Source organism: Bidens hawaiensis, unplaced genomic scaffold (genome assembly GCF_021521415.1).
Source record: "Bidens hawaiensis isolate Kalapana, Puna unplaced genomic scaffold, B.hawaiensis_p1.1 tig00033505_1, whole genome shotgun sequence".
Taxonomy (NCBI): Eukaryota; Viridiplantae; Streptophyta; class Magnoliopsida; order Asterales; family Asteraceae; genus Bidens; species Bidens hawaiensis.
In genome coordinates, this window is record NW_027505289.1 from 141,808 (window position 1) to 168,981 (window position 27,174).

Here is a 27,174-nt window from a genome sequence, read left to right on the forward strand (position 1 = left end):
GGCTTGGCGCTCAAGGGGCATTGGGGGGGGGCCCGCAGAGGGGCGCTAAAGGGGGGAGGCAGCCTCACGAAGATGGGCGCCTAAGGAAAGCGGTGGTGGGGTCATGGGTTTTTTTCTCTCCCTCTCATACACACATACATATATGTATATGTATATATGTAATAAGATGTTAAAAGAGTTTTAAACTATAGTGGGGCGTTATCAAGAAGGGTCTCGAAGCCCCGTTTCCTACATGGCGAAAGGCTCTCCATAGAGAACATGCTAAGTTGCATAGGCAATTCTCCTATGTAGGTGGAAGTTGCTTCCATTATACTATGTTAAAAGAATCAAACCCCAAGTTTTATTCTTTTCAACATGTTATCGTTAAATCCAACAGCACCAAACATCATATCGCTATGGTTATATCACCAACACCATACAAATCAAACATACTTCTCAGTAATCTAGTACATATATTGTTGACCTAAGATGCTATATCCCACTGAAATCTAGCAAGAATGGACCCAAAGAATCAACCTGATTGCATAAGATATACGAAAACCGCTTACTTGTTACACCAATCAACCAAAAATCGTTACAACGCTTCCAAGAACTTGCAACGCGAGTGTAAACTAAAGGATTTGTGACACTTTATCAAGATAATTTGCCAGCAATTTCTCTCTATAAAAAGGGCAAACCATCTCACCATTTTGGCTACAACAACACTAACATTCCTATATATTTACAAGCTGCCAACCTGTGCCCATTTGTCTTCACTGCAAAATACAAAATAAAATTCAAACAAATGATATAAAATCCCCTGTTTGTTAAAAGAGAGAGAGGATAGCCAAGACTAACCTTCAGTCCAATGATCCTCCAGCCAGCACTGTCAGTCGCAGCAAAAACTGTGGTATTATACAAGTATACATTTCAGACATTCATGCTCGTTGGCTGGATCACATGCACCGTCTAACTTGCAGCACGCGTTTACATCGCCGCCATATGATTTGAAGAGGGAGAAAAGAAATAACAATTAATCTGCGATTTCTATAGGAGTTTTTCTTATTAGTTCAGACTCCTCATTGGTCTTTCCTATTACTTCTGCCTCCTTTCTAGCCTGATTTTGTAGTTTTAACTTTTCTTGTTCAGCTTCCTTCTGCGCTTTCTTCTTTTCTACTTCTATTTGCACCAAGTTTTCTTCATGGGCGTGATTAAACATTCTCACAAATGTAAGCAACGTCGTAATTACTGAAAATCATATCATAACAGCATCAAACTTCTGCTTAACAGAGAATCTGGAACACCATTAGAATCAAATTCATTTAAGATTTCTGTCTTTTAATGATTACCTTGTTCATACGGGCAACGGGCGGGATCTTCTCCAAAGTAAAGAATTAAAGCATCCACACTTTTACCCTATAAAAATTAGTGCAACTTACAACAAAGCAATCCGTTTATCTTAAAGGTCGATTTACGTTGTAATTTATCTCAAGTGAAAGTAGTTCGAAGTTTGTTTTTTTACTTAAAAACAAGTCAAAATGATCAAAAGCAGTCTAAAGTTTATGTTTAATGCATAGCATCTTCTAACTCACTTTCTTATAAGATTTAGATAATTATTTTTTCTATAAATTGCTTTTGTAACTACTGGTAACCTATTAATTTGACTACTTTTTAGTTTACAAAAAACAACCATTTTTTCAGATCAACCCAGCCCACTCATCATGCTACCTCTATATAATATTATATACGCAAGAAGTTGTGAAACATACCACCCCGGAATACTGTGTAGCGAGGGACTTGACTTCACCTTCCGCAGAAGAAAGAAATTTCTTCAGAGACTGGAACATCATCATCATCGTACTCAGTATATCCCACCAATAGCAAAGCTATAGTAGGGTCTGAGGAGGGTAAGATGTAGACAGCCTTACCTCTACCCCATAAGGATAGAGAGGCTGCTTCCGGTGAGACCCCCGGCTCGATAGTAGTTTTGCATCAAGCCTTGGACATAAGGCACATAGCACTCAATCATCGGGACACCGGCTGATCGGTGCATGTACCCTTGTCTTTCGGCTATCAACGCCACTACATGATGCCTGATTAACCGTCCGTCACTTTTAACGTTATTTTCACGAGATTAGTAAAATAACGTCAAAATTAGTGCAATTTCACTTTTGCCCACCCGAGGGTTCACACATATATACATCTTCAGAGACTGGAACACAAAGAAACAAAATAAATGAACTACATTTTAGTGAAAAAGAAACAATATAATGCATATGCAAGCAAACTTCTTAGACAACAAGTTCCTCCTGAATAAGTTTTAATGTGTTTATTTATATATGATAAGTTGCAATAGTAATTAGATTAAGTGTGTACCTTCCGAAAACGTTTAGACACATGTCCGTCTTTTTTACACAGTTTCTTTTCGTGGATTACTTTCTCCAGTCCTTTGGTAATGCTTTGCATTTCTTCCGCCAACAATTTAAGTTGTAGCTGGAACAAAACAACAAATGCAGTCAAGAAAACTAAACTAAAATAGCTTTTGTTCCAAAGTCCACACACTACTCCACCAACATTACCTTTGATGCAGGTTCCAAACTGCCAAGTTCCTTGGAAAAATCCAGGAGTTCAGGTAGTTTGTCTGCAAGCACCTAAGATATCCACCAAAGATACCGTGAATATAAAAATGTAAAAGAGACGATTTATCCAATCCGCTTCTATAAAATAAATAAATTGAATGAATGACAAGAAATTGTACCTTACACAAATAATGCAACAATGTCATTTTGTTGTTTCTGGCACGTGTTTCGTTAAGTTTGAGAATGCTATCCAATCTGAACCCAACAGCAGAACCTAAAACCAAAACCAAGTTATAGAAATACGTATTTTTTTTTACAAATATGCAAATAATATCAATGATGAAGATGTCAACATACAAATAAAAGGTCAAATAACAACTAACCTCTTGAGGTTCCCTGATTTAAAGCATTTCCAAGAGAGAGAATTGTTTGCATAACTCTTCTCAACTTGACAGAACTCCTGACCTGGTATAAGCACCATCAAGTACATGAAAAGTAAAGTTTCACAATTAGTTAAACTGTCACTGATTAACTTCAAGATTAGAGAAAATATAATTAACTTGCCTGCTCTACCGACAAAAGCACATAGTTTAGGCTCTTACTAAGATCTGAAACCTAAATTCCAAAAAAGAGCACTAGATTAAAATCTAGTACTTAATATAAGCATAAACATGCATGTAATAATATCTTCTGACCTGTGTATTAAACTGTATCTTATAAGAGAAAACCCTGAGTTTAGCTTCTGATCGCGGAACTTTCATCAGCTCCATAAAGAACTATTACCAGAAATCAAATAAATCCATAAGATTGAGTTTGGTTGTGAATGTTATAAGCACAAAATGGTGATTGCATACCAGTTCACGTTTTCCCAAGTTCTCCTTATCTCTTTTATATGCCTGAGCATAAAAAAAGAATAGTTACATCACATAAAAAAGCCATGGATACGTATCTTAATTAGTTTAGTTAGTTCAATAACATTATATCGATACTAAGCTAATTAACTAGCTAGTTTAACTAACATTACACCTTAATTTGTTCCATCTCCTCCTTGGTAGGGCAGAACTTAATAAGGTTATCCACTCTTTCAAGGTCCATCTCTGCCTCATCCATAGCAAGGACGGCATCCTGTTAAATTTCATGATTAAGCATTGAAAACATTTTATTAGTAAACATAATGTAAAGTATAAACACACACATAGCCATGAGACTCACTGAGTATATATTCACAATAACATGTTGAAATTATGTTTATCTAGCATGCATACAAGTATATTTATACATAAAAATGATTTACACCAAGTCATGCATCCAGCTAGTGTAATGATGGCGGTTTATAACGTTCACTTATTTATCTAAAACTGTATAGTCAATAAGGGTTTGTGATATCTTCTGTGTGATTAAATGTCTTCTCAGAGAAAGGATTAGCTTCCTGAGACGTTGCATTATTTTATGAAGTTGAAGTTTGGACCACATTTGAAAAGGACTAGTAGTCGAAATATGGGGTTGGATATCTTGAATGCTATACGAAAATCTAAAGTTATAGCTTTGTGAAATTTATCTATATATTTTGTTTACTGCCGGTTAATATATCGGTGTAACCCAACTGCAAAGTAGGTTCCACCCACTAGGGTCTTTGTGTAACCTAGTACCACTCATGCATATGATCCTTTATATCCTTATTTGTGTACTGCAATAATCAAGGTTTACACATCCTGATATTGTATCCACTGGTCAACAAGATATATTTGGATTTCAATTGCTGCTATTGTGTTAATTGATCGATGATGATAAAGAAGCCCTTTCTTGATCGATTGCTATGTAAACTGTTCTGACATCAATTGTTAGAGATCAGATGCAAGCTCTGAGAACAATTGTCTTGTCTGAACCAATTCCCATCAATGCATAAGTTAAAGAAGATGGCCTTGTGCCATTATTATGTATAAGGGTCATAGTGTTATGTTATAATAGTTGGGTCATAATTTGATTAGTGTGTGTCGGTATTTCCTAAACAAAGTATCGTACTATCGTTTAGAACAAACCGGTTAGGTACATATAAATTGTATACATCCAATGAACAAACTGGAAAGTGGGAATTAAGAAATCAAATGCTTATGTTAATCTTTATCGTGTCGTGTCTCATTTTAGTGTGGAATTTAATTAGGTGTTGCCAATGTTACTGAATCAACATCACTTTGCAATCTTCTTAAATTACATTGTATATTGAACTCAAACCATTAGGAATTTTATATAACACATTATTAATATAAAATTTTTAATCTCTATGGGAAGTTTCATTGGAGATTCTAGGCATCAACTGTATAGTTATGCTAGTTATTGGTAGTAACACCATGTAGATAACAATGATTTCAGTAAATAAACTTCACTTTGGCTATATTGTATAAAGATAACTGAGTATAACACTAACAGAAAACATTCAACATACTTTGGCTCTTTGGTATTCAGTTAGTTAGACAGCCTACTTCATCAACTTAGAGAGAAATTGTGAGCATACAACTATAAAAAGAACCACATAAACCTATGAGAATTTCATGTCTTCATGTTCATCCTAGTTGCTTTATGACTGTTCTTATGTTTGTAGTTGTTTAATATCTTTAATGAATTCTAAATACCAAAAACATGAAAAAGAAGGGCTAGAAAAGTTTGCATTTGATAAGTTTAAAGAAGCCGGATCGGGTAATGTGGACATACAGCAGAATATAAATCTGATTACATGTTGATCATTCATTTTTTTTAGTTATTGGGGATTGAACTTACCATCAATTCATTCAATGGCGTCTTCACCTTTGAAAGCATGATCTCACAGTTGTATGCACGCCTGTGTTCGATCTGTTCCAAGTGTGAAATATCAATAACTAACAGAATCAAAGGTGTTTGAACTGGTTAGTTCAATTTCATAATATTGTAGATAGAATAACAACACCATAGAAATTTGATGCAATTACAAGTATATGAAATATATCTGATTGGATATTTAACAGCATCAACAAACAAACTTTTATAATTACCAGGGATATTTTTTCTGGTTTATTAGCTGCTCCAGATTTTACTTTTGCAGCCTTATCTGCATTTGAATTGGATGCTGAGAAGAGATTCTCAAGTTCAGACATATCAAACTCTGGCGCCCTAATTAATCCACATTAACCATAAGCAATATGAGAACATCAAGACTTGGTTAAAAATGTCAAGAATAATAAAAGAAAAGGAAGCACCTTGAAGCTTCACCATGTTTTTGTGATTCAGCCCACAAACTTCCTTGTGCTGGTTTATTGATCTTTGACCAATGTAAAGCCTTCAGTTTCTTTGTCGGTTGAGATTTCACCGCACTTGTCCTTGATAAGCGCCCCTTAGCCATTGGAGGTGGCGGAGCAGCCGCACCACCCGAGTCTTTTGCAAGAGCCGGCGGTGGAGGTGGTGCTCCTTTTGCGTTTCCATTAGAAGAAGGAGCTGCTGGAGGAGGAGGAGGTGGTGCTGCCTTGGCTTTTGGTGGGGAGGCACCGGCGGTGCTGGTGCTTTTGGTGCTGGTGGGGCGGGTGGCGGTGGAGGTCCAGGCGCTGGAGGAGGAGGGGGTGGAGGTCCACCACCACCAGGAGGAGGAGGAGGTGGAGGTGCTTCACCTGCCTTATTTGGAGGTGGTGGTGGCGGTGGAGGCGCTGGCCCATCCTTACCATCTGCTGGCAGAATAGCAGGAGCCGATGCAGCCGCTGCAGTTTCGCGCAGTTTCTCAGAGACCGAAGGATGTGCACATGTCAATATTATATGAGGTGGCATTGTTGACGAAAGAGATAAAGACTTTTTGGAAGCTTCAATGGATGTTTGTGTTGTTGATGGCAGTTTTCTCGGAAGGGAAATACTTCTAGTCCCAACTGAATCTAACTTGGTTTCACTGTCCTGGTTACTTCTTGTAGTAAGTGTTTGAAGCAAGTTTCTTGATTCAGTTCTTTGATGAAAACTAGTCTCCAACATCTCATTAACAATATCAGATAAAGGCATCTGGTGCAGCCTGTTTAATGCATCATCACTTTTAGGAACAAGCCAGTCCACACTGCCAAACATATCTTGAACTTTAGCAAATGCTTCCACTGGGAGCCCTTCTTCCTCAAAACAAGACAGATCTACTGGAACCAAAGAAGCTGAAGGGTCCATTTCTGAGAAAAGAAGCTTCATTCAATAAAAGAAAATACATTTAGTTAACCTGTAAGTGTGCATGAAAACAAATATGAATGCTGATCATGTTAGCTTCAAGAAACATGTATACCTCAGCTCTGAAATCTTTATGGAACTGATCATTTGCATCCCAGTTTATGTCGATTTCATCGGGGTTAAGTATTAGCATATTTGATTTGATGAATGCTGTGTTGAACATGGCACGGTACATGATCTTTTCTTTCACCATGTCATCATGTAAGCTGATACACTCAAGCACAACATCACCTTGAATATGACAATTGATATCAATTTTGACAAGCTCACTTTCTGCCTGCAATGAATACCAAACTTCAGAAGAACGAATCAAAAACATTAGGAACATGAAATACACATAATCTTACCTGATTGTAGTATCGGATATTCTTTTTTCTCCTTGGCGTTGAGAATAATAGTTTGGGAGTTTTATCAACATGCAACAAAGGATCGCGTCCATAAATCCGAAACACAGGACAGCAACCACCTTTTCCATCAAAATCAGGAATCATTCTCATTATAACACAATCCAAAGTGAGTGCTTTGTCTGCAGGAGGCCATTCTGAGTCGGCAGTATTCTTCCTTGACACATATTGTAAGTACCTCAATTGTGAAGGTAAAGGATTCATTGGTGCCATTTGGGATAACACAATAGAAGCCTGCTTGTATGCTAAATCCAAGGCCTTGGTTTCAACAGTATAATATTTTCTGTAAAGTGCGAGCGTGGCCGCCATGAAAGCCAAAACTGGCCAACCGCCAATCTCAGAATGCATTACAAGAATATTTTGCTGTGAAACAGAGAGCCAACTTTCTGTTGATTTTAGAAAATGGTGGATCACCTCCAATGACAGCAATGGACAGCCTTCATAATGGCGAGGATAGTCCATTATAGTAATGTGATCATAGTCCGCCAACGCAGATGCAATCCAGTTTTCATTATCTCCATCCCGGAAATCAAGAATCATGATTGAAGCATCAGGATAGAGTTCCTTTTGTTCAGTTATTATTCTGGCCACATAAGCTTTATAATCTTGTTCCCAAGTTCCAGTTGTGAAACAGCAGTCAAAAACTATAAACACACCAAATATCAGACTGAAATAAGTTCTAATCTTGAATATATACATGCATGTTTATACATATACGTATAAATACATTATAAAAATGAGTTTGTTCATTGTAGAGTGGAATGGAACAATATCTAAATATGTCGTATTTACAATGGACCGTAAACACACCTACGACGGTACAAGATGAAAAGAAGCATAAAAATTATTGACAGGTAATTAGGCAATGTCATGTTCTTAACATCATCACAAAGCTGAAAACCAAACAACCATGGCTTAAGATTATTTGAAATTGTAACAGCATATATTGTTTTTAGTAGAGCTGAGTTTCTAATCATATTTGGTTTATAAAGAACATAAAACAGTGCTTTCTTTGATCACAATTCAACATGTGTAATATTCATCATAATGACATACTGGCCGGCTTGAAACCGGAAACTAAAGCAAAAGGATATATCAGAATGAGCAGTAGCATCTAAAACCCAGATACAAGTGAAGTGAAGATAAAAGAAGAAATGAAGGTTTTCACAGAAGCTTCTTGATAAAACATATTCTTCATCAAGAGAGAATATGATATTCATCAACAATTACCATAAATTCTCTCGAAGACAAATACAAGGTTATCAGGCAGCTTCTTGGCCAAAAGTTTACGTAACAATGCCATTGGGATTCACTGATAGATTATGAAACCCTAGGAACAATTTTGATAAATCCTCCGTCGACCTAGATACATGATGATGATTTACGATGTGGGTTTGCATGTATGTATGCGTAGTTTGCGTCGACGTGAATTAACGATCAATGAGGTTTTGGTTGTCAAGAATCTACAATGGCGATCGATTCGCGTGAGGTTGTGTTTGTGTCACAAACTAGGTTTTTACGAGATCAGCATGGGGAGTTACACCAAATTCACGAAATATGTTGTTTTCTTAATTTTCCTATAAAAATTAGTGCAACTTACAACAAAGCAATCCGTTTATCTTAAAGGTCGATTTACGTTGTAATTTATCTCAAGTGAAAGTAGTTCGAAGTTTGTTTTTTTACTTAAAAACAAGTCAAAATGATCAAAAGCAGTCTAAAGTTTATGTTTAATGCATAGCATCTTCTAAATCACTTTCTTATAAGATTTAGATAATTATTTTTTCTATAAATTGCTTTTGTAACTACTGGTAACCTATTAATTTGACTACCTTTTAGTTTACAAAAAACAACCATTTTTTCAGATCAACCCAGCCCACTCATCATGCTACCTCTATATAATATTATATACGCAAGAAGTTGTGAAACATACCACCCCGGAATACTGTGTAGCGAGGGACTTGACTTCACCTTCCGCAGAAGAAAGAAATTTCTTCAGAGACTGGAACATCATCATCATCGTACTCAGTATATCCCACCAATAGCAAAGCTATAGTAGGGTCTGAGGAGGGTAAGATGTAGACAGCCTTACCTCTACCCCATAAGGATAGAGAGGCTGCTTCCGGTGAGACCCCCGGCTCGATAGTAGTTTTGCATCAAGCCTTGGACATAAGGCACATAGCACTCAATCATCGGGACACCGGCTGATCGGTGCATGTACCCTTGTCTTTCGGCTATCAACGCCACTACATGATGCCTGATTAACCGTCCGTCACTTTTAACGTTATTTTCACGAGATTAGTAAAATAACGTCAAAATTAGTGCAATTTCACTTTTGCCCACCCGAGGGTTCACACATATATACATCTTCAGAGACTGGAACACAAAGAAACAAAATAAATGAACTACATTTTAGTGAAAAAGAAACAATATAATGCATATGCAAGCAAACTTCTTAGACAACAAGTTCCTCCTGAATAAGTTTTAATGTGTTTATTTATATATGATAAGTTGCAATAGTAATTAGATTAAGTGTGTACCTTCCGAAAACGTTTAGACACATGTCCGTCTTTTTTACACAGTTTCTTTTCGTGGATTACTTTCTCCAGTCCTTTGGTAATGCTTTGCATTTCTTCCGCCAACAATTTAAGTTGTAGCTGGAACAAAACAACAAATGCAGTCAAGAAAACTAAACTAAAATAGCTTTTGTTCCAAAGTCCACACACTACTCCACCAACATTACCTTTGATGCAGGTTCCAAACTGCCAAGTTCCTTGGAAAAATCCAGGAGTTCAGGTAGTTTGTCTGCAAGCACCTAAGATATCCACCAAAGATACCGTGAATATAAAAATGTAAAAGAGACGATTTATCCAATCCGCTTCTATAAAATAAATAAATTGAATGAATGACAAGAAATTGTACCTTACACAAATAATGCAACAATGTCATTTTGTTGTTTCTGGCACGTGTTTCGTTAAGTTTGAGAATGCTATCCAATCTGAACCCAACAGCAGAACCTAAAACCAAAACCAAGTTATAGAAATACGTATTTTTTTTTACAAATATGCAAATAATATCAATGATGAAGATGTCAACATACAAATAAAAGGTCAAATAACAACTAACCTCTTGAGGTTCCCTGATTTAAAGCATTTCCAAGAGAGAGAATTGTTTGCATAACTCTTCTCAACTTGACAGAACTCCTGACCTGGTATAAGCACCATCAAGTACATGAAAAGTAAAGTTTCACAATTAGTTAAACTGTCACTGATTAACTTCAAGATTAGAGAAAATATAATTAACTTGCCTGCTCTACCGACAAAAGCACATAGTTTAGGCTCTTACTAAGATCTGAAACCTAAATTCCAAAAAAGAGCACTAGATTAAAATCTAGTACTTAATATAAGCATAAACATGCATGTAATAATATCTTCTGACCTGTGTATTAAACTGTATCTTATAAGAGAAAACCCTGAGTTTAGCTTCTGATCGCGGAACTTTCATCAGCTCCATAAAGAACTATTACCAGAAATCAAATAAATCCATAAGATTGAGTTTGGTTGTGAATGTTATAAGCACAAAATGGTGATTGCATACCAGTTCACGTTTTCCCAAGTTCTCCTTATCTCTTTTATATGCCTGAGCATAAAAAAAGAATAGTTACATCACATAAAAAAGCCATGGATACGTATCTTAATTAGTTTAGTTAGTTCAATAACATTATATCGATACTAAGCTAATTAACTAGCTAGTTTAACTAACATTACACCTTAATTTGTTCCATCTCCTCCTTGGTAGGGCAGAACTTAATAAGGTTATCCACTCTTTCAAGGTCCATCTCTGCCTCATCCATAGCAAGGACGGCATCCTGTTAAATTTCATGATTAAGCATTGAAAACATTTTATTAGTAAACATAATGTAAAGTATAAACACACACATAGCCATGAGACTCACTGAGTATATATTCACAATAACATGTTGAAATTATGTTTATCTAGCATGCATACAAGTATATTTATACATAAAAATGATTTACACCAAGTCATGCATCCAGCTAGTGTAATGATGGCGGTTTATAACGTTCACTTATTTATCTAAAACTGTATAGTCAATAAGGGTTTGTGATATCTTCTGTGTGATTAAATGTCTTCTCAGAGAAAGGATTAGCTTCCTGAGACGTTGCATTATTTTATGAAGTTGAAGTTTGGACCACATTTGAAAAGGACTAGTAGTCGAAACATATGGGGTTGGATATCTTGAATGCTATACGAAAATCTAAAGTTATAGCTTTGTGAAATTTATCTATATATTTTGTTTACTGCCGGTTAATATATCGGTGTAACCCAACTGCAAAGTAGGTTCCACCCACTAGGGTCTTTGTGTAACCTAGTACCACTCATGCATATGATCCTTTATATCCTTATTTGTGTACTGCAATAATCAAGGTTTACACATCCTGATATTGTATCCACTGGTCAACAAGATATATTTGGATTTCAATTGCTGCTATTGTGTTAATTGATCGATGATGATAAAGAAGCCCTTTCTTGATCGATTGCTATGTAAACTGTTCTGACATCAATTGTTAGAGATCAGATGCAAGCTCTGAGAACAATTGTCTTGTCTGAACCAATTCCCATCAATGCATAAGTTGAAGAAGATGGCCTTGTGCCATTATTATGTATAAGGGTCATAGTGTGATGTTATAATAGTTGGGTCATAATTTGATTAGTGTGTGTCGGTATTTCCTAAACAAAGTATCGTACTATCGTTTAGAACAAACCGGTTAGGTACATATAAATTGTATACATCCAATGAACAAACTGGAAAGTGGGAATTAAGAAATCAAATGCTTATGTTAATCTTTATCGTGTCGTGTCTCATTTTAGTGTGGAATTTAATTAGGTGTTGCCAATGTTACCGAATCAACATCACTTTGCAATCTTCTTAAATTTCATTGTATATTGAACTCAACCCATTAGGAATTTTATATAACACATTATTAATATAAAATTTTTAATCTCTATGGGAAGTTTCATTGGAGATTCTAGGCATCAACTGTATAGTTATGCTAGTTATTGGTAGTAACACCATGTAGATAATAATGATTTCAGTAAATAAACATCACTTTGGCTATATTGTATAAAGATAACTGAGTATAACACTAACAGAAAACATTCAACATACTTTGGCTCTTTGGTATTCAGTTAGTTAGACAGCCTACTTCATCAACTTAGAGAGAAATTGTGAGCATACAACTATAAAAAGAACCACATAAACCTATGAGAATTTCATGTCTTCATGTTCATCCTAGTTGCTTTATGACTGTTCTTATGTTTGTAGTTGTTTAATATCTTTAATGAATTCTAAATACCAAAAACATGAAAAAGAAGGGCTAGAAAAGTTTGCATTTGATAAGTTTAAAGAAGCCGGATCGGGTAATGTGGACATACAGCAGAATATAAATCTGATTACATGTTGATCATTCATTTTTTTTTAGTTATTGGGGATTGAACTTACCATCAATTCATTCAATGGCGTCTTCACCTTTGAAAGCATGATCTCACAGTTGTATGCACGCCTGTGTTCGATCTGTTCCAAGTGTGAAATATCAATAACTAACAGAATCAAAGGTGTTTGAACTGGTTAGTTCAATTTCATAATATTGTAGATAGAATAACAACACCATAGAAATTTGATGCAATTACAAGTATATGAAATATATCTGATTGGATATTTAACAGCATCAACAAACAAACTTTTATAATTACCAGGGATATTTTTTCTGGTTTATTAGCTGCTCCAGATTTTACTTTTGCAGCCTTATCTGCATTTGGATTGGATGCTGAGAAGAGATTCTCAAGTTCAGACATATCAAACTCTGGCGCCCTAATTAATCCACATTAACCATAAGCAATATGAGAACATCAAGACTTGGTTAAAAATGTCAAGAATAATAAAAGAAAAGGAAGCACCTTAAAGCTTCACCATGTTTTTGTGATTCAGCCCACAAACTTCCTTGTGCTGGTTTATTGATCTTTGACCAATGTAAAGCCTTCAGTTTCTTTGTCGGTTGAGATTTCACCGCACTTGTCCTTGATAAGCGCCCCTTAGCCATTGGAGGTGGCGGAGCAGCCGCACCACCCGAGTCTTTTGCAAGAGCCGGCGGTGGAGGTGGTGCTCCTTTTGCGTTTCCATTAGAAGAAGGAGCTGCTGGAGGAGGAGGAGGTGGTGCTGCCTTGGCTTTTGGTGGGGGAGGCACCGGCGGTGCTGGTGCTTTTGGTGCTGGTGGGGCGGGTGGCGGTGGAGGTCCAGGCGCTGGAGGAGGAGGGGGTGGAGGTCCACCACCACCAGGAGGAGGAGGAGGTGGAGGTGCTTCACCTGCCTTATTTGGAGGTGGTGGTGGCGGTGGAGGCGCTGGCCCATCCTTACCATCTGCTGGCAGAATAGCAGGAGCCGATGCAGCCGCTGCAACTCACAAGGCACTAACATAAAACTATTAGTATCATATCAAATTATTTTATTAAATTCAAATCAAGTACTCAATATTCAAAATAATTTACAACTAACCAAATAAATCCAAAACAAATATTCAAAAACATCCATACTTGTTTTCTTTTAATTTAATAACCTAAAGTTCGAGATTACTTAGCTACTACCAATATACACAAGATAATCCCCACACGAACATTACATAGTTTCGACCCTACGTGGTAGATGCATTATCAAGCGTGGTGAGGTGTGGCCACCTTCTAACCACATATGTAAGGATCTAGACAAATGTATACGATAGCTTGAGGGCCAGCGATTACCTTTGTTTATAACGTTTTAGGATACGTAATCCCATGTAAACAATTAAAGACACTTGTTTATAAAGTTGTAAAGAGTTTGGACGCATTCACCTATGTTATGATCAGTGCAGTTCACTGATATGTTCTTCTTGTTACCTTGGACTTATAGTATGAGAATAACCTTTTATAAATACTAGATCAAAGATCTAGCTTTAGAAGTTTAGTCTATTTTCATAATCATTACCTTGATAATTATTTCTCTTTTATAAAATACTTGAACCTTTAGTCTAAGAGATTTCATTTTTTAAACACTATGTTTCTTCTTCATGAAGAAACGTATATACTAAGTTTCTTCTTTCTTAAGAAACATTATAAAAATCTTTATAATTATAAACAAATGATATTTTGTCTATACGCTCGTCTTATAAAAACTATATTTTACTTATTAGTTGATTAAGGTATAGATTATACCCCCGAATAGGGTCTAAGCCACATTCAATAAAATAATCGAGTAGAACTCCTACCTTGGATGGCTATGTTCAAAGAAACACCAAATATTGACACGTGCAACACTTCTACCTGTCGGTGGGCGAATGAGGAAACAAACAAATAAAGCTTCAACACTTGCACACACTTCGAGAAACAAGACATCAGAATCAGGCACGCATATCGAGACAATAGAGTGTGAAGTTTGATTTAGGATGCATAAGGCAAAGCCCGACACCCCTATTTATAGGGCTGAGATTATGACTCATCGCGGTACGCGATGGGATAAAAAGGGGATCCATCGTGAATCGCGATGGATTGCTTAACTGCTTTTGAATATTATATTCCATCGCGTATCACGATTGAGCTTTGGTTTGGGAATTGTGTATCGCGAGGCCGCCCACTAGGTCTGATTGATCTCCTAGTAGACCTGCCATGTGGTGACACGTGGTTGGACACGTGTCCACAATTACTTCGCCTATCGCGATGACCCAAAAGATTAGGTGATCGCGACAATGCCCATCCTGGGGCAATGTGATATACCCATCGCGTATCGCGATGGGTCTTGAATTCCAGAATTTCTATTTTAGTCCCTTGACTTTGATATCTTGTCACATCTTGGTCTCGTTTCCATTTTCCAAAAATACTAAGGCGGCTCTCAAGCGGGTCGCGGCGATGCGAAGTGCATAGTGCGCCATCAAAGCACCACATTGCGCCCATCGCCCATCGCTCGAGCCTGTGCCCGAGAACGTGCCCGTTCGCATCCTATCCTAGGACCACTAGGTCCATGCTATGCATAAAATAATATTACTATGTAAATTTATCTTCTTATAAAAAGTTTCCAAATTTTAATATACTTTCCATGTGGAATGGATTCCTTTCCTCCATTTCTTTAATATGGAATTCTTCCAACTTTAATACACACACACACACACATATCCCATTAGTTCTTTTACTATATTATTAAAATATTCTTGGGTCCTTCGACTTTCACAATTTACATATTTAATCCAAAATGAATATGGTATTTTCCGAGATGTCACATCCTCCCCACATTGGAATGAATCTCTTCCTCGAGATTCGTTAAAATGGGTGCGTATATTTTTTTCTCATCTTGGATTTAAATTCCCAAGTAAATTCTGCTCCTCTTCAGGAATTCCATCTTCTTTTCACTAACTTTATTTTTCGCCTTTTAAGGTTCTTAACTTTATAATCTTAAACTTGTAGAGGTTGTGTTATAAATTTCAGATTCTCGTTGTTTTCGACATCTCTTAAAGGAACTAAAGTCTCGTCAGCCAGACACTTACGTAGGTTCGAAACATGGAGCACGTCGTGTATTCTTTTCATTTCTTTGGGCAAACGTAAGCGATAAGCTACATTGCCAATTCACTCAAGCACTTCGAATGGTCCAACAGAACGTGGACTTAGTTTTTCTTTTTTTCCGAACTGGGTAACACATTTCCAAGGTGATACTTTTAATAACACCTTATCGCCTACTTGAAATTTGGTTATTTCAAGGTGATATTTTGTCCATGGTTTCTTGGACTATTTCGGGTCCAGACATTTGGTTATTTCCAGTTCAGACCAACATACCAGCGTTCTACATTTTCGTCCATACAAAGCTTTGAACGGCGCGACTTGAATACTTGTGTGATAACTGTTGTTATACGATAATTCCATTAGGGGAAGATGGTCATCCCAACTTCCTCCTAAGTCGATCACACAAGCTTAGAGCATATCTTCAAGCATTTGAATTGTTCTGTCGCTCTGCCCGTAAGTTTCTGGATGATAAGCAGTGCTATGGTTCAATTGAGTTCCTAACGCTTTTTAAAAACTATACAAAAAATGAGATGTAAATCTACTATCTCGATCGTATACGATAGATAATGGCACACCATGTAACGATACAATGTTGTTTAGGTATATCCGTGCCAATTGTTGGTGCATTTTGTGACCGTCGCTATGCAATTCCGACTAGCTGGGGAGAAGTTGTGGAGGGAGCCAACTTCGCCATAGGTGAAGTTAGAACAACTTCACCTGTTGGTGAAGTTAGGGCAACTTCACCATAGGCCCAAGCCCAAGCCCGCGTAGATGTTTATATATACGTATGTGTGTTATGTTTAAGGTTATGTGTTGATCAGAAAAGAGAGTGAGAGCAGAAAAGTTGTCTAGAGTAAACATATAGGGAGAGTCTCGTGGGCAGACCCGAGGTAGAGCTCACCTTGGGTCGGCCATAACATGCTTTCTCTTTCAGTATGTAATGTGTTTTGATTAATATATAAAGCGGTATGCAGATCTGTTTATTTTGTTCGTGTGTTTGTTTGTGTGTAATCGTGTTCTTCGTCTCCAACACCATAAACGAGTCTAGGAGGATTCCACACTCCTAGACATCGTGCGGATCTCGTATCGATCACCATCGCACCGGGGACTTATAAGTGGTATTAGAGCCTTAGGATCTTATGCTATGGTTCGAGATCTGTGTTTTGGTGTTTTTGGCCCGTTTAAGATCTGATTTTAGTTGGGGAAGAAGGAAACGGCAAAGTTACAGGGTTTTGGCGAAGTTGTCGCTGGAATTTTAGGGTTTTGGCGAAGTTATTAGGTGGTGAAGTTATAACTAGGCGAAGTTGCTGGTTAGTGAAGTTATAACTAGGCGAAGTTATTAGGTGGTGAAGTTAAAGAATGGCGAAGTTATTAGGTGGTGAAGTTAAAGTTTGGACGAAGTTACTTGATGGTGAAGTTACTTGATGGCGAAGTTAACGAAGGGTGAAGTTAAAGAGGGGTGAAGTTATCAGGTGAAGTTGTCAGGTGAAGTTAACGGGTGAAGTTATAAGGTGAAGTTAACGATAAGTTTTAACGGGTGAAGTTATCAGGTGAAGTTAACGATATGTTTTCCTTTTTCCTCCGACATTCAAGATATGGTATTCCAAAAAAAAAAACTATAAAAAAAAGTTCGGGAAATTTGTTTGAACGAAAATTTTCATATGTCATTCATATGAAAAGAGGATCATTGAGGAAAAATTTGGTGATAATATTTTTGGAGTTTTCGTTTGAATGGCTCGGTTTACACGATTATTATGAGGCCGAAAATGTTGTTCCGACAAAGAGTGACAATTGGTATCTCTAGGCCTTACATGTAAACAACTACAGGTCAGCTATTTAAATGAATTTATGGACTCGTGTGGATATGGAGTTGAAGTTGCGAATGTGATAGTAATTGAAACTGGAAATTGACACATATTTGGTTATTTGGGCTTATTTTGCAAAGAAAAGAGGGGGTTAAAGTTATCAGTTGAAAATGCGTTTTCTTAGCAAAATTAAAGGTGCTCGGGTAATAAAGATCATGGAGGCTTGGTTAAGCTTTTGATGATTATTACAAGGCATGTGTGTTTGATTCTGTCAATGTGGTTTTGTGATGAAACTGATCACTTGCTGTTTAGTAGTTGAAGATTGAACCTTATCTTACGAACCGATTATGGTTGAGTTGATTGATTAGGCACCGAGATGCAGATCAAAGATATCGATCGATATAATTTGGAGGGGCTTACACTGAAGGGGAGATCTGATATGGAAGACGTCGAGTGATTGGTAGATTTGTGAAGCTACAAGACAGATTCAGACACTGCTGGTTGAAGATAGGATTGATGTTGCGTATATATGTGAAGTTCAACCTTGAAGATCACAGCGCAATGTCTGAAGATAGAGTCCTGCCAGAAGAAGAACACAGAAGAGCAACGGAAAAGGGGGAGTCTGTTGGTGCATGTTTTGTAACAGATGATCTTTTATGTTTGTTAGATTTGAGAGCAACGGTCAAGGGGGAGTCTGTTGGTGCATTTTGTGACCGTCGCTATGCAATTCCAACCAGCTGGGGAGAAGTTGTGGAGGGAGCCAACTTCGCCATTGGTGAAGTTAGAACAATTTCACCTGTTGGTGAAGTTAGGACAACTTCACCTGTTGGTGAAGTTAGGGCAACTTCACCATAGGCCCAAGCCCAAGCCCGCGTAGATGTTTATCTATATATATGTGTGTTATGATTTGGGTTATGTGTTCATCAGAAAAGAGAGTGAGAGTAGAAAAGTTGTCTAGAGTAAACAGATAGGGAGAGTCTCGTGGGCAGACCCGAGGTAGAGCTCACCTTGGGTCGGCCGTAACAAGTTTTCTCTTTCGGTATGTAATGTGTTTTGATTAATATATAAAGCGGTCTGCAGATCAGTTTTTTTGTTCGTGTGTTTGTTTGTGTGTAATCGTGTTCTTCGTCTCCAACACCATAAACGAGTCTAGAAGGATTCCGCACTCCTAGACATTGTGCGGATCTCGTATTGATCGCCATCGCACCGGGGACTTACACCAATCTATCCATAGAGTAAGACTCGTTGATAGGTAAGAAATGAGCGGATTTTGTTAACCTATCGATGATAACCCATATTGCATTATGTTGACGAGTAGTCTTTGGAAGTTTTGTTATAAAATCTATGGTTATCATTTCCCATTTCCAAATGGGAAGTTCAGCTTGTTGAAGCAAACTGAAGGCTTTTAATGCTTGACTTTTACTTGTAAACCAGTTAGACATTTGGTTACATGCAGAGCACTGTCTTTCTTCATTCCATTCCACCAGTAGTTAGGTTTAAGATTTTGGTAAATCTTATCATTACTGGGGTGCATCATGTATTTTGACTTATGTGCTTCATTCATTATCTTTTCACATTTCTCTCCGATTACTGGCACCCATATCCTATTTCCTATTCTGAGTATACCATCATATCCTTTGTCTAAAGAGTCGATTGTGCCATTACGCTTTTCTTTGAAGATCTTGTTTTCCTCAACAGCTTGCTTTTGAGCTTTCTTGATTTGTTTGATTAGATCTATCTGAAGTTCTAATCTTAAATATCTAACTCTCTTTGGTTTCTCATGTTCTTTCGACTTAATACGTCATCCACCACATTGGATTTACCTTCATGATAGATGATTTCGCCATCATATTCATTTAAGGTTTTTATCCATCTCCTTTGACGCATGTTAAGCTCTTTCTGATCAAATGTGTTTTAAACTTTTATGATTAGTGTACACGATAACATTGACTCCATAAGATAGTGTCTCCATAATTTCAAAGAGAAATTATGGCACCTAACTCTAGATCGTGAGTCGTATAATTCTTTTCTTGTACTTTCAATTGACGAGAAGCATAAGCTATTACTTTCTTTCTTTGCATTAGTACACAACCTAATCCTGAATGGGATGCGTCACTAAATACAACAAAATCTTCCGTACCTTCTGGCAAGGCCAATATAGGTGCGTTAGTAAGATTTTGTTTGAGTAAGTCAAATGCTTCTTGTTGTTTGGTTCCTCATTCATATTTGACATTCTTTCAAGTTAACGAAGTTAAGGAATTACCATGTAGGAAAAATTTTCTATGAAATTTCGATAGTATCCAGCCAAACCTAGAAAACTTCAAACTTCGGTTGGTAATATTGGGATTTCCCACTTAGCTATCACTTCAATCTTAGTAGGGTCTACATGAATTCCTTCGGCATTAACCACATGACTAAGAAATTATACTTCATGAAGCCAGAATTCACACTTTGAAAACTTAGCGTACAATTTCTTGTTCCTAAGTATCTCAAGTAAAATCCTAAGATGCACTTTGTGATCTTCTTGCGATTTAGAATAAATGAATATACGTAGATGAATACGACTACAAATTTATCTAAATAGGGTTTGAAAATCGTGTTCATCATATCCATGAATGCGGCTGGGGCATTTGTGAGTCCAAACAACATCACGATGAACTCATAATGTCCATACCTTGTGCGAAACGACGCCTTCAGAATGTCTTTTTCTTGAACTTTCAGTTGATGATACCCCGAACGTAAGTCTATTTTAGAAAAGTATCTCGCTCATTGCAATTGATCGAATAGGTCGGCAATTCTAGGTAGCGGATATCGATTCTTAATAGTCACTTTGTTCGAGGCTCTATAAACAATACACATTCTCATGGATCCGTGTTTCTTCTTGACGAATAATATCGGAGCTCCCTAAGGCGAAGAACTTGGATGAATGAATCCTTTTTCCAGCAGCTCATCCAGTTATTTCTTCAATTCTTTCATTTCTGTTGGAGCTAAGCGCTATGGGGCTTTAGCTATAGGTGCAGTTCCAGGCATTAAGTCTATTCTAAACTTGACTTTTCAGTTAGGTGGAATACCTGGTAACTCATTGGGAAAGACGTCTGAAAATTCGGCAACTATAGGTACATATTCTTTCTCTTTTAGTTTTGGCTCTTCGGTAATGTAGGCCATAAATGCTAAACAACCTTGGTTTAAACATTTGCTAGCTTTAATCATGGAAATTATACTAACTTGACCAGCATCTTTGTCACCGACAATTTGTATTGTTCGCTTATCAGGAGCTTGTAGTTATATGGTTTTCTTATTGTAGATGATACGGGCATGGTTATCATATAACCAGCCCATACCTAGAACTATGTTAAAACCGGCTAATATCATGGGTAGTAACTAAATGGGTACAACATAACCTGCTAACAAGATCTTTCCATTTTCTAAGGTTTTGGAAACTTAACTATCTCTCCATTGGCCGTTTCAACGTTTAAAGTTTTATTAAATTTTGTTAAAGGTTCGTTTAATAGACTATAAAAGTTTTAATCTATATAACTTTGGTTTGCACCTGAATCAAATAAAACTCTAGCATAAATGTTATTAACTAAGAACGAACCAGTGATGGTATCTGGTATGTCCGCATTTTTGGTGCAAGTGCGAAGACTTGAGCGTTTCTCTTCTTTGGATCATTCTTGGTGCCGCTTCCTCCAGAACCTCCACCAGCAACTGCCTTTTTCTTTGGGCATTTAAAATTGAGATGTCCGTTTTTCTTGCAGTTGAAACAAGTCATAGATTTCTTCTAACAATTAGCTGCAATATGCCCTGGCATGAGTAGCATATTGCCGACGTAGATGCGACAAAGTGACATCTACCCTTGTGATGTCTCTTGAAAATCCTACATAGCGGATAATTAGAACTGAATCCACCCTTCCTTTGATTGATTCCTTTTCTCGTGAATCAGGTGTGTCCTTTCCCTTTCTTATCGTTTGTTGTATCAACTTTCTTATCCTCTTCCTTGTTTCAGATAAGACGATTCATCAGATAACCAAGCAGTTCCATGGCGGAATCGGCGGCTTGTGGCAAGTGAAACCTCACCATGTCTTGTATTTCCCTACGCAAACCCCAAATGTACCAGTTTACCTTGTTTGATTCCGGTGTCACCAAATGTGGTACGAGTCTACAATATTCGTGGAACTTAGTATTGTAGTCTTTCATGTTAGTTCCGACCACCATGGTTAAGGAACTTGGTTTGGATCATATCCGTCTCATGCATCAGACAAAACTTATGCAGAACCAACTCTTTAAACTCTTCCCATGCTAATTGATACATGGGATCTCTTCCCTTTAACATAATTAGAGTGTTTGACCACTCTAACGCCTCACCTTTAAACATTTGAGACGTATACTAAATCTTCTCCTTCTCAGTTTACTTGTTGATTATCACAATCGATTCCATTTCTTCTAACCATCTTAAAGTAGGAATGGCGCCCTTGTAGCCATAAAATTCTTTCGTACCATAAGTCTTGAAATCGTTAAAAAGACAAACTTCGATCCTAAGTTTCTTTTTGAAATTTCGATTAAAGTTGTCACTAGTATTCGAGTTTTGATCACTACCTTCATCTTGGTGAGTAGGGTTAGGATAGTCTGGTTTCACTTTTGCGAACTGAATCGTCTTTCATAGCTTGAACCAACGGGTTCATAGCAGGTTATCATTTCTTGCATTTTTATTATCAGATTCTTGGTAATCTCTTGAGTAGGTTCGGTTCTAGTTCGATTGCTTCTTGTATTAGACGCTTCTTGGCTTTGTGAAGGATTATTTTGATTCAACATATGTCATTTATAAAAAAAATAGATTTAGAACCGTAGATTTTTATTTATATACTGGTAGATAATGTATCTTACAAACCGGAATATATTATAACAACTTGGAATATAAAGGAGATATGCAACAGTACCGATTCGATCGAGTATTTCGAATGGTCCTACAAAGCGTGGACTAAGTTTTCCTTTCTTACCGAAGCGAACAACACCTTTCCAAGGCGAAACTTTCAATAAGACTCTATCGCTTACATTGAATTCTAAGGCTTACGACAGATGTCGGCATAACTCTTTTGTCGGTCTCGCACTGTCTTAAGTCGTTCTCGGATTTGCAGCACCTTGTTGGTGGTTTCTTGGACTATTTCGGGTCCATATAATTGATTGTCTCCAGTTTTAGACCAGCATACCGGCATTCTACATTTTCAGTCGTATAACGCTTCGAACAGTTCGACTTGGTACTTATTTTATAATTATTGTTATACAAAAATTCCATTATGGGAAGATGGTCATCCCAACTTCCGCCTAAGTCAATCACACAAGCATGAAGCATATCTTCAAGCATTTGAATTTTTCTTTCGCTTTGCCCATTGATTGGGGATGATAGGAAGTGCTAAGATTCAACTTGGTTCCTAACACTTGTTGGAAACTTTTCTAGAAGTGAGACGTAAAGCGACTTTCTGGATCAGATATGATAGACAGAGGCACTCCATGCAATGCAATGATGTTGTTTACATAGATTCGTGCTAATCTATCCATCGAATATGTGTCATTAATGGGTATAAAATGAGCAGATTTGGTTAACCTATTGATGATGACCCAAATTGCATTATGTTGTCGTGTGGTTTTGGGGAGTTTCGTGATGAGGTCCATAGTTATCATTTCCCACTTCCAAATGGGGAGTTCGGGTTGCTGAAGCAATCTCGAGGGCTTTTGATGTTCGGCCTTGACTTTCAAACACTTTAAGAATTTTGCAACATGCAAAGCGATATCTTTCTTCATTCCATTCCACTAGTAGTTTGGCTTGAGATTTTGGTACATTTTGTCACTACCGGGGTGCATCATGTACTTAGATTTATGTGCCTCGCTCATGATCTTTTCACGCAAATCTCCAACGATGGGTACCCAAATCATGTTTCCATGTCTAGGTATACCATCGTCACCCTTTACTTGCGAGTCAATGGCGCCGTTACATTTTTCGTCGGAGATCTTGTTTTCTTTGATTGCTTGGAGTTGGGCTAATCTAATTTGTTCAACTAGATCTACTTGGAGTTTTAGTCGTAACGCTCAGACTCTTTTTGGTTTCTCATGTTCCTTACGACTCAAGTCGTCAGCCGCAACGTTGACTTTACCTTCGTGATAAACGATTTCACAGATGTAGTCATTTAATGTTTCCATCCATCTTCATTGACGCATGTTAAGTTATTTTTGTTTGAATATATGTTTTAAAATTTTATGATCAGTGTACACAATGAATTAGACTCCATAGAGATAATGTCTCCATAACTTTAATGCAAAGATTATGGCACCTAACTCTAGATCGTGAGTTGTGTAATTCTTCTCTTGTACTTTGAGTTGACTAGAGGCGTGAGCGATTACTTTCTTTCGTTGCATTAGTACACATCCCAAACAGGACATCACTAAAGACAAAGAAATCCTCGATACCATCTGGCAAGGCCAATATAAGTGCATTGGTGAGTTTTGGTTTGAGTATATCGAACGCCTCTTGTTGTTTGGTTCCCCATTCATACTTAACATTCTTACGAGTTAACGAGGCTAGAGGAATGGCTATTCTAGATAAATTTTCAATTAATCTACGATAATAGCCGGCCAAACCTAAGAAACTTCGGATCTCGGTTGGCCATTTTGGAATCTCCCACTTTGATATGGCTTCAGTCTTTGTGGGATCTACTTGAATTCCATACACGTTTATGATGTGACCAAGAAATTGTACTTCGTGAAGCCAAAATTCGCATTTCGAGAACTTGGCGTACAACTTCTCGTTTCTAACTAATTCAAGTAGGATTTTGAGATGCATTTCATGATATTTCTTTGACTTAGAACTAATAAGTATGTTGTCGATGAATACGATAACAAATTTATCCAAGTAAGGTTTACAGATTCGATTCATCATATCTATAAACACGGTTGGGGCATTAGTTAGACCAAACGGCATGACCGTGAACTCATAATGTCCATACCTTGTTCGGAATGCAGTTTTTGGAATGTCTTCAGATTGAACTTTGAGTTGATGAAATCCAGAACGAAGATCTATCTTAGAGAAGTAACTGGCTCCTTGTAGTTGGTCAAACAGATCATCAATATTGGGTAGAGGGTATCGATTCTTGATGGTTACTTTGTTTTGAGCTCGGCAGTCGATACACATTCGCATTGATCCATACTTCTTCTTGACAAAAGGAATTGGCGCTGCCCATGGTGATGAACTCGGACGAATGAATCCTTTCTCGTGTAGTTCGTCTAATTGCTTCTTTAGTTCCTTCATTTCGGTTGGATCCAAGCGATACAGGGCTTTGGAGATTGATACGGTTCCAGGTATAAGGTCTATTCTAAACTCGACTTCTCGATCGAGAGGAATTCCTGGCAGCTCGTCGGGAAAGACGCCAGAAAATTCAGAGACAATAGGTACCTCTTTTATCTCCTTTGGTTTATATTCTTCGGTGACGTAGGCCATGATCAAGCATCCATGATTTAAATATTTATTAGCTCTAATCATGGAGATTATGTTAAATTGGCCAGCGTCTTTGTCCCCTTTAATTCAAATAGATGATACGGGCATGATTATTGGATAACCAATCCATACCAAATACTATATCAAAACCAGCAAGAGTCATCTGCAACAATTGAATATTTAAGACGTAACCAGCTAATAAAATATTTCCGTTTTCTAAAGCTTCGGAGATTTTAACGATTTTACCACTAGTAGTATCGATGCTTAAAGTTTTATTTAATCTCTTTAGTGGTTCGTTTAATAGACTACAAAATTTTTAATAATAAAAGTTAAGTTGGCACCTGAATCGAATAAAACTCTAGCATACATGTCGTTAACTAAGAATGTATCGGTGATGGTTTCCGGCATGTCGGCCGCTTTCCTTGTGTCAAGAATGAAGACTCGAGCATTTCCCTTCCTTGGCTTGTTCTTTCTACCACTTCCACCCGCACCTCCAACAACAGGTTTGTTCTTGGGGCACTTAAAGCTAAAGTGACCCATTTCCTTTCAGTTGTAGCAAGTCATCGTCTTTTTCCAACAATCGGCTGTTGCGTGGCCGGCTTTGTGACATGAGTCACAAACATTTGTAGACGGAGCAAAGTGGCATCATCCCTTATGGTATTTCTTGCAGATTTTGCATTGGGTGTAGTTGGGGTTGGACCTAGTTTTTCGTTGATCTACACCTTTACCCTTGAATCGGGCGCTACCAACTTTCTTGTGGTCGCTTGATGGCACCACCATCTTATCTTCTACCTTATTGCGGATCAGACCATTCATCAAATAACCGGCCAATTCCATGAGCGAATCATCGGTTTGTTGTAAGTGAGACCTTACCATGTCGCGAATTTCTCGCGAGAGTCCCCATATGTATTGGTTTACTTTGCTGGATTCAGGCGTCACCAGCTGGGGCACAAGTCGATAATACTCATAAAATTTGGTGTTGTATTCATGAAGATTGGTTCCAATAACTTTATGATTGAGGAAGTTGGATGGGATTTTGTCAATTTCATGCATCAGACATAATTTTTCAAACACCATATCCTTGAATTCTTCCCACATTAGATTGTATAATGTTTGTCTTCCTTTACTCATGATCATGGTGTTCCACCACTCTAAACTTCACCCTTGAACATTTGCACAGTGTATTGAATCTTTTCTTGCTCGACACACTTTCTGATTAACACAATTGATTCCATCTCCTCCAGCCATCTTAACGTCCAAATGGCACCCTTGTCGCCATAGAATACTTTTGGACCGAAAATTTTGAAATCTTTAAATGAGCAGCTTTCAATTTTGAGTTTCTTAAATTTTTGATTAAATTCTCCTCCAGCATTTGATTCGTGTACACTTTCTTCAGAGTGAGACGGGTTAGGACGAGATTTGGATTTTATAGATTTTTGAGAATGTTCGGTATGTGTTTCCCTAGATTCGGTTCTAACGTGTGACTCAGCTCTCACGGATTTAGTTATCAACTCTTATATTTGTTTCATAAAGTGTTCGGGTATTTGTTGAGCTTGTTAATTTTGGGCGCGGTTTTCTTCCTCTTTTCGAGAGGCATCAGCATTATTTGGTCCTTGGTTCGACATTCTGAAATAATTATATTCTTTTCTTAAAACACATTTTATTCATTTATTTATATACATAAAATATATATCTTAAAAGATATATATAACATTACATTACACACACACACATATATATATCGTTACTCGATATATACACACTATCATTACTAGAACGATTATCGTTTTTATTTCTATACAATATAAGGATTACAGATAACAAACACTTGACTACACCACCTGAGTTCTTAATTCTTCATGAACTTCTTAACCATGTTCTTCATCATGTAACACTTGTGAAGAAGCTTATCTGCCATCTTCAGCAACTTTCTTCCGCAGCTCGTCATTCTCGTGTAAAATCGATCCAGATGTTCCTCTAGAGATAGATTGACATTTGGATATCCGTATTGTGGCGGCAGATCACGATATCCCATCATCACGATGTCGTAGTGATTCTTGGGGTATGGTGATGAAGTGGCTTTGAATGGATAGTTGAAGAATGCT

At 37.4% G+C, this 27,174-nt stretch overlaps 1 protein-coding gene and 1 pseudogene across 1 annotated transcript; both read right to left on the reverse strand.

Annotated features, from left to right (window-relative positions):
- Positions 1–814: 814 nt before the first annotated feature.
- Positions 815–8,486, reverse strand: LOC143612134 (formin-like protein 18; annotated as a pseudogene).
- A 499-nt stretch (positions 8,487–8,985) lies between these two features.
- On the reverse strand, positions 8,986–25,072 carry LOC143612135 (formin-like protein 17). The gene is made up of 14 exons (XM_077086194.1): positions 24,670–25,072; positions 13,157–13,649; positions 12,953–13,070; positions 12,702–12,773; positions 10,950–11,048; positions 10,778–10,819; positions 10,619–10,699; positions 10,488–10,538; positions 10,307–10,388; positions 10,103–10,197; positions 9,924–9,995; positions 9,721–9,837; positions 9,114–9,182; positions 8,986–9,012 (listed from the first exon to the last, which is right to left on the reverse strand). Exons 1-14 carry the CDS (start codon positions 25,070–25,072, stop codon positions 8,986–8,988), a joined length of 1,821 nt encoding a protein of 606 aa, XP_076942309.1.
- Positions 25,073–27,174: the final 2,102 nt, after the last annotated feature.

Bases quoted from the DNA above. Each gene is read 5' to 3' on its own strand.
- LOC143612135 (XM_077086194.1), bottom strand. From the start codon at position 25,072: ATGGCCTACGTCACCGAAGAATATAAACCAAAGGAGATAAAAGAGGTA. The intron at 10,389-10,487 runs GCAAGTTAATTA...TGCTTATACCAG, and splicing joins TGCTTTTGTCGGTAGAGCAG to GTCAGGAGTTCTGTCAAGTT. The intron at 9,838-9,923 runs GTAATGTTGGTG...GTTTTGTTCCAG, and splicing joins GTTTGGAACCTGCATCAAAG to CTACAACTTAAATTGTTGGC.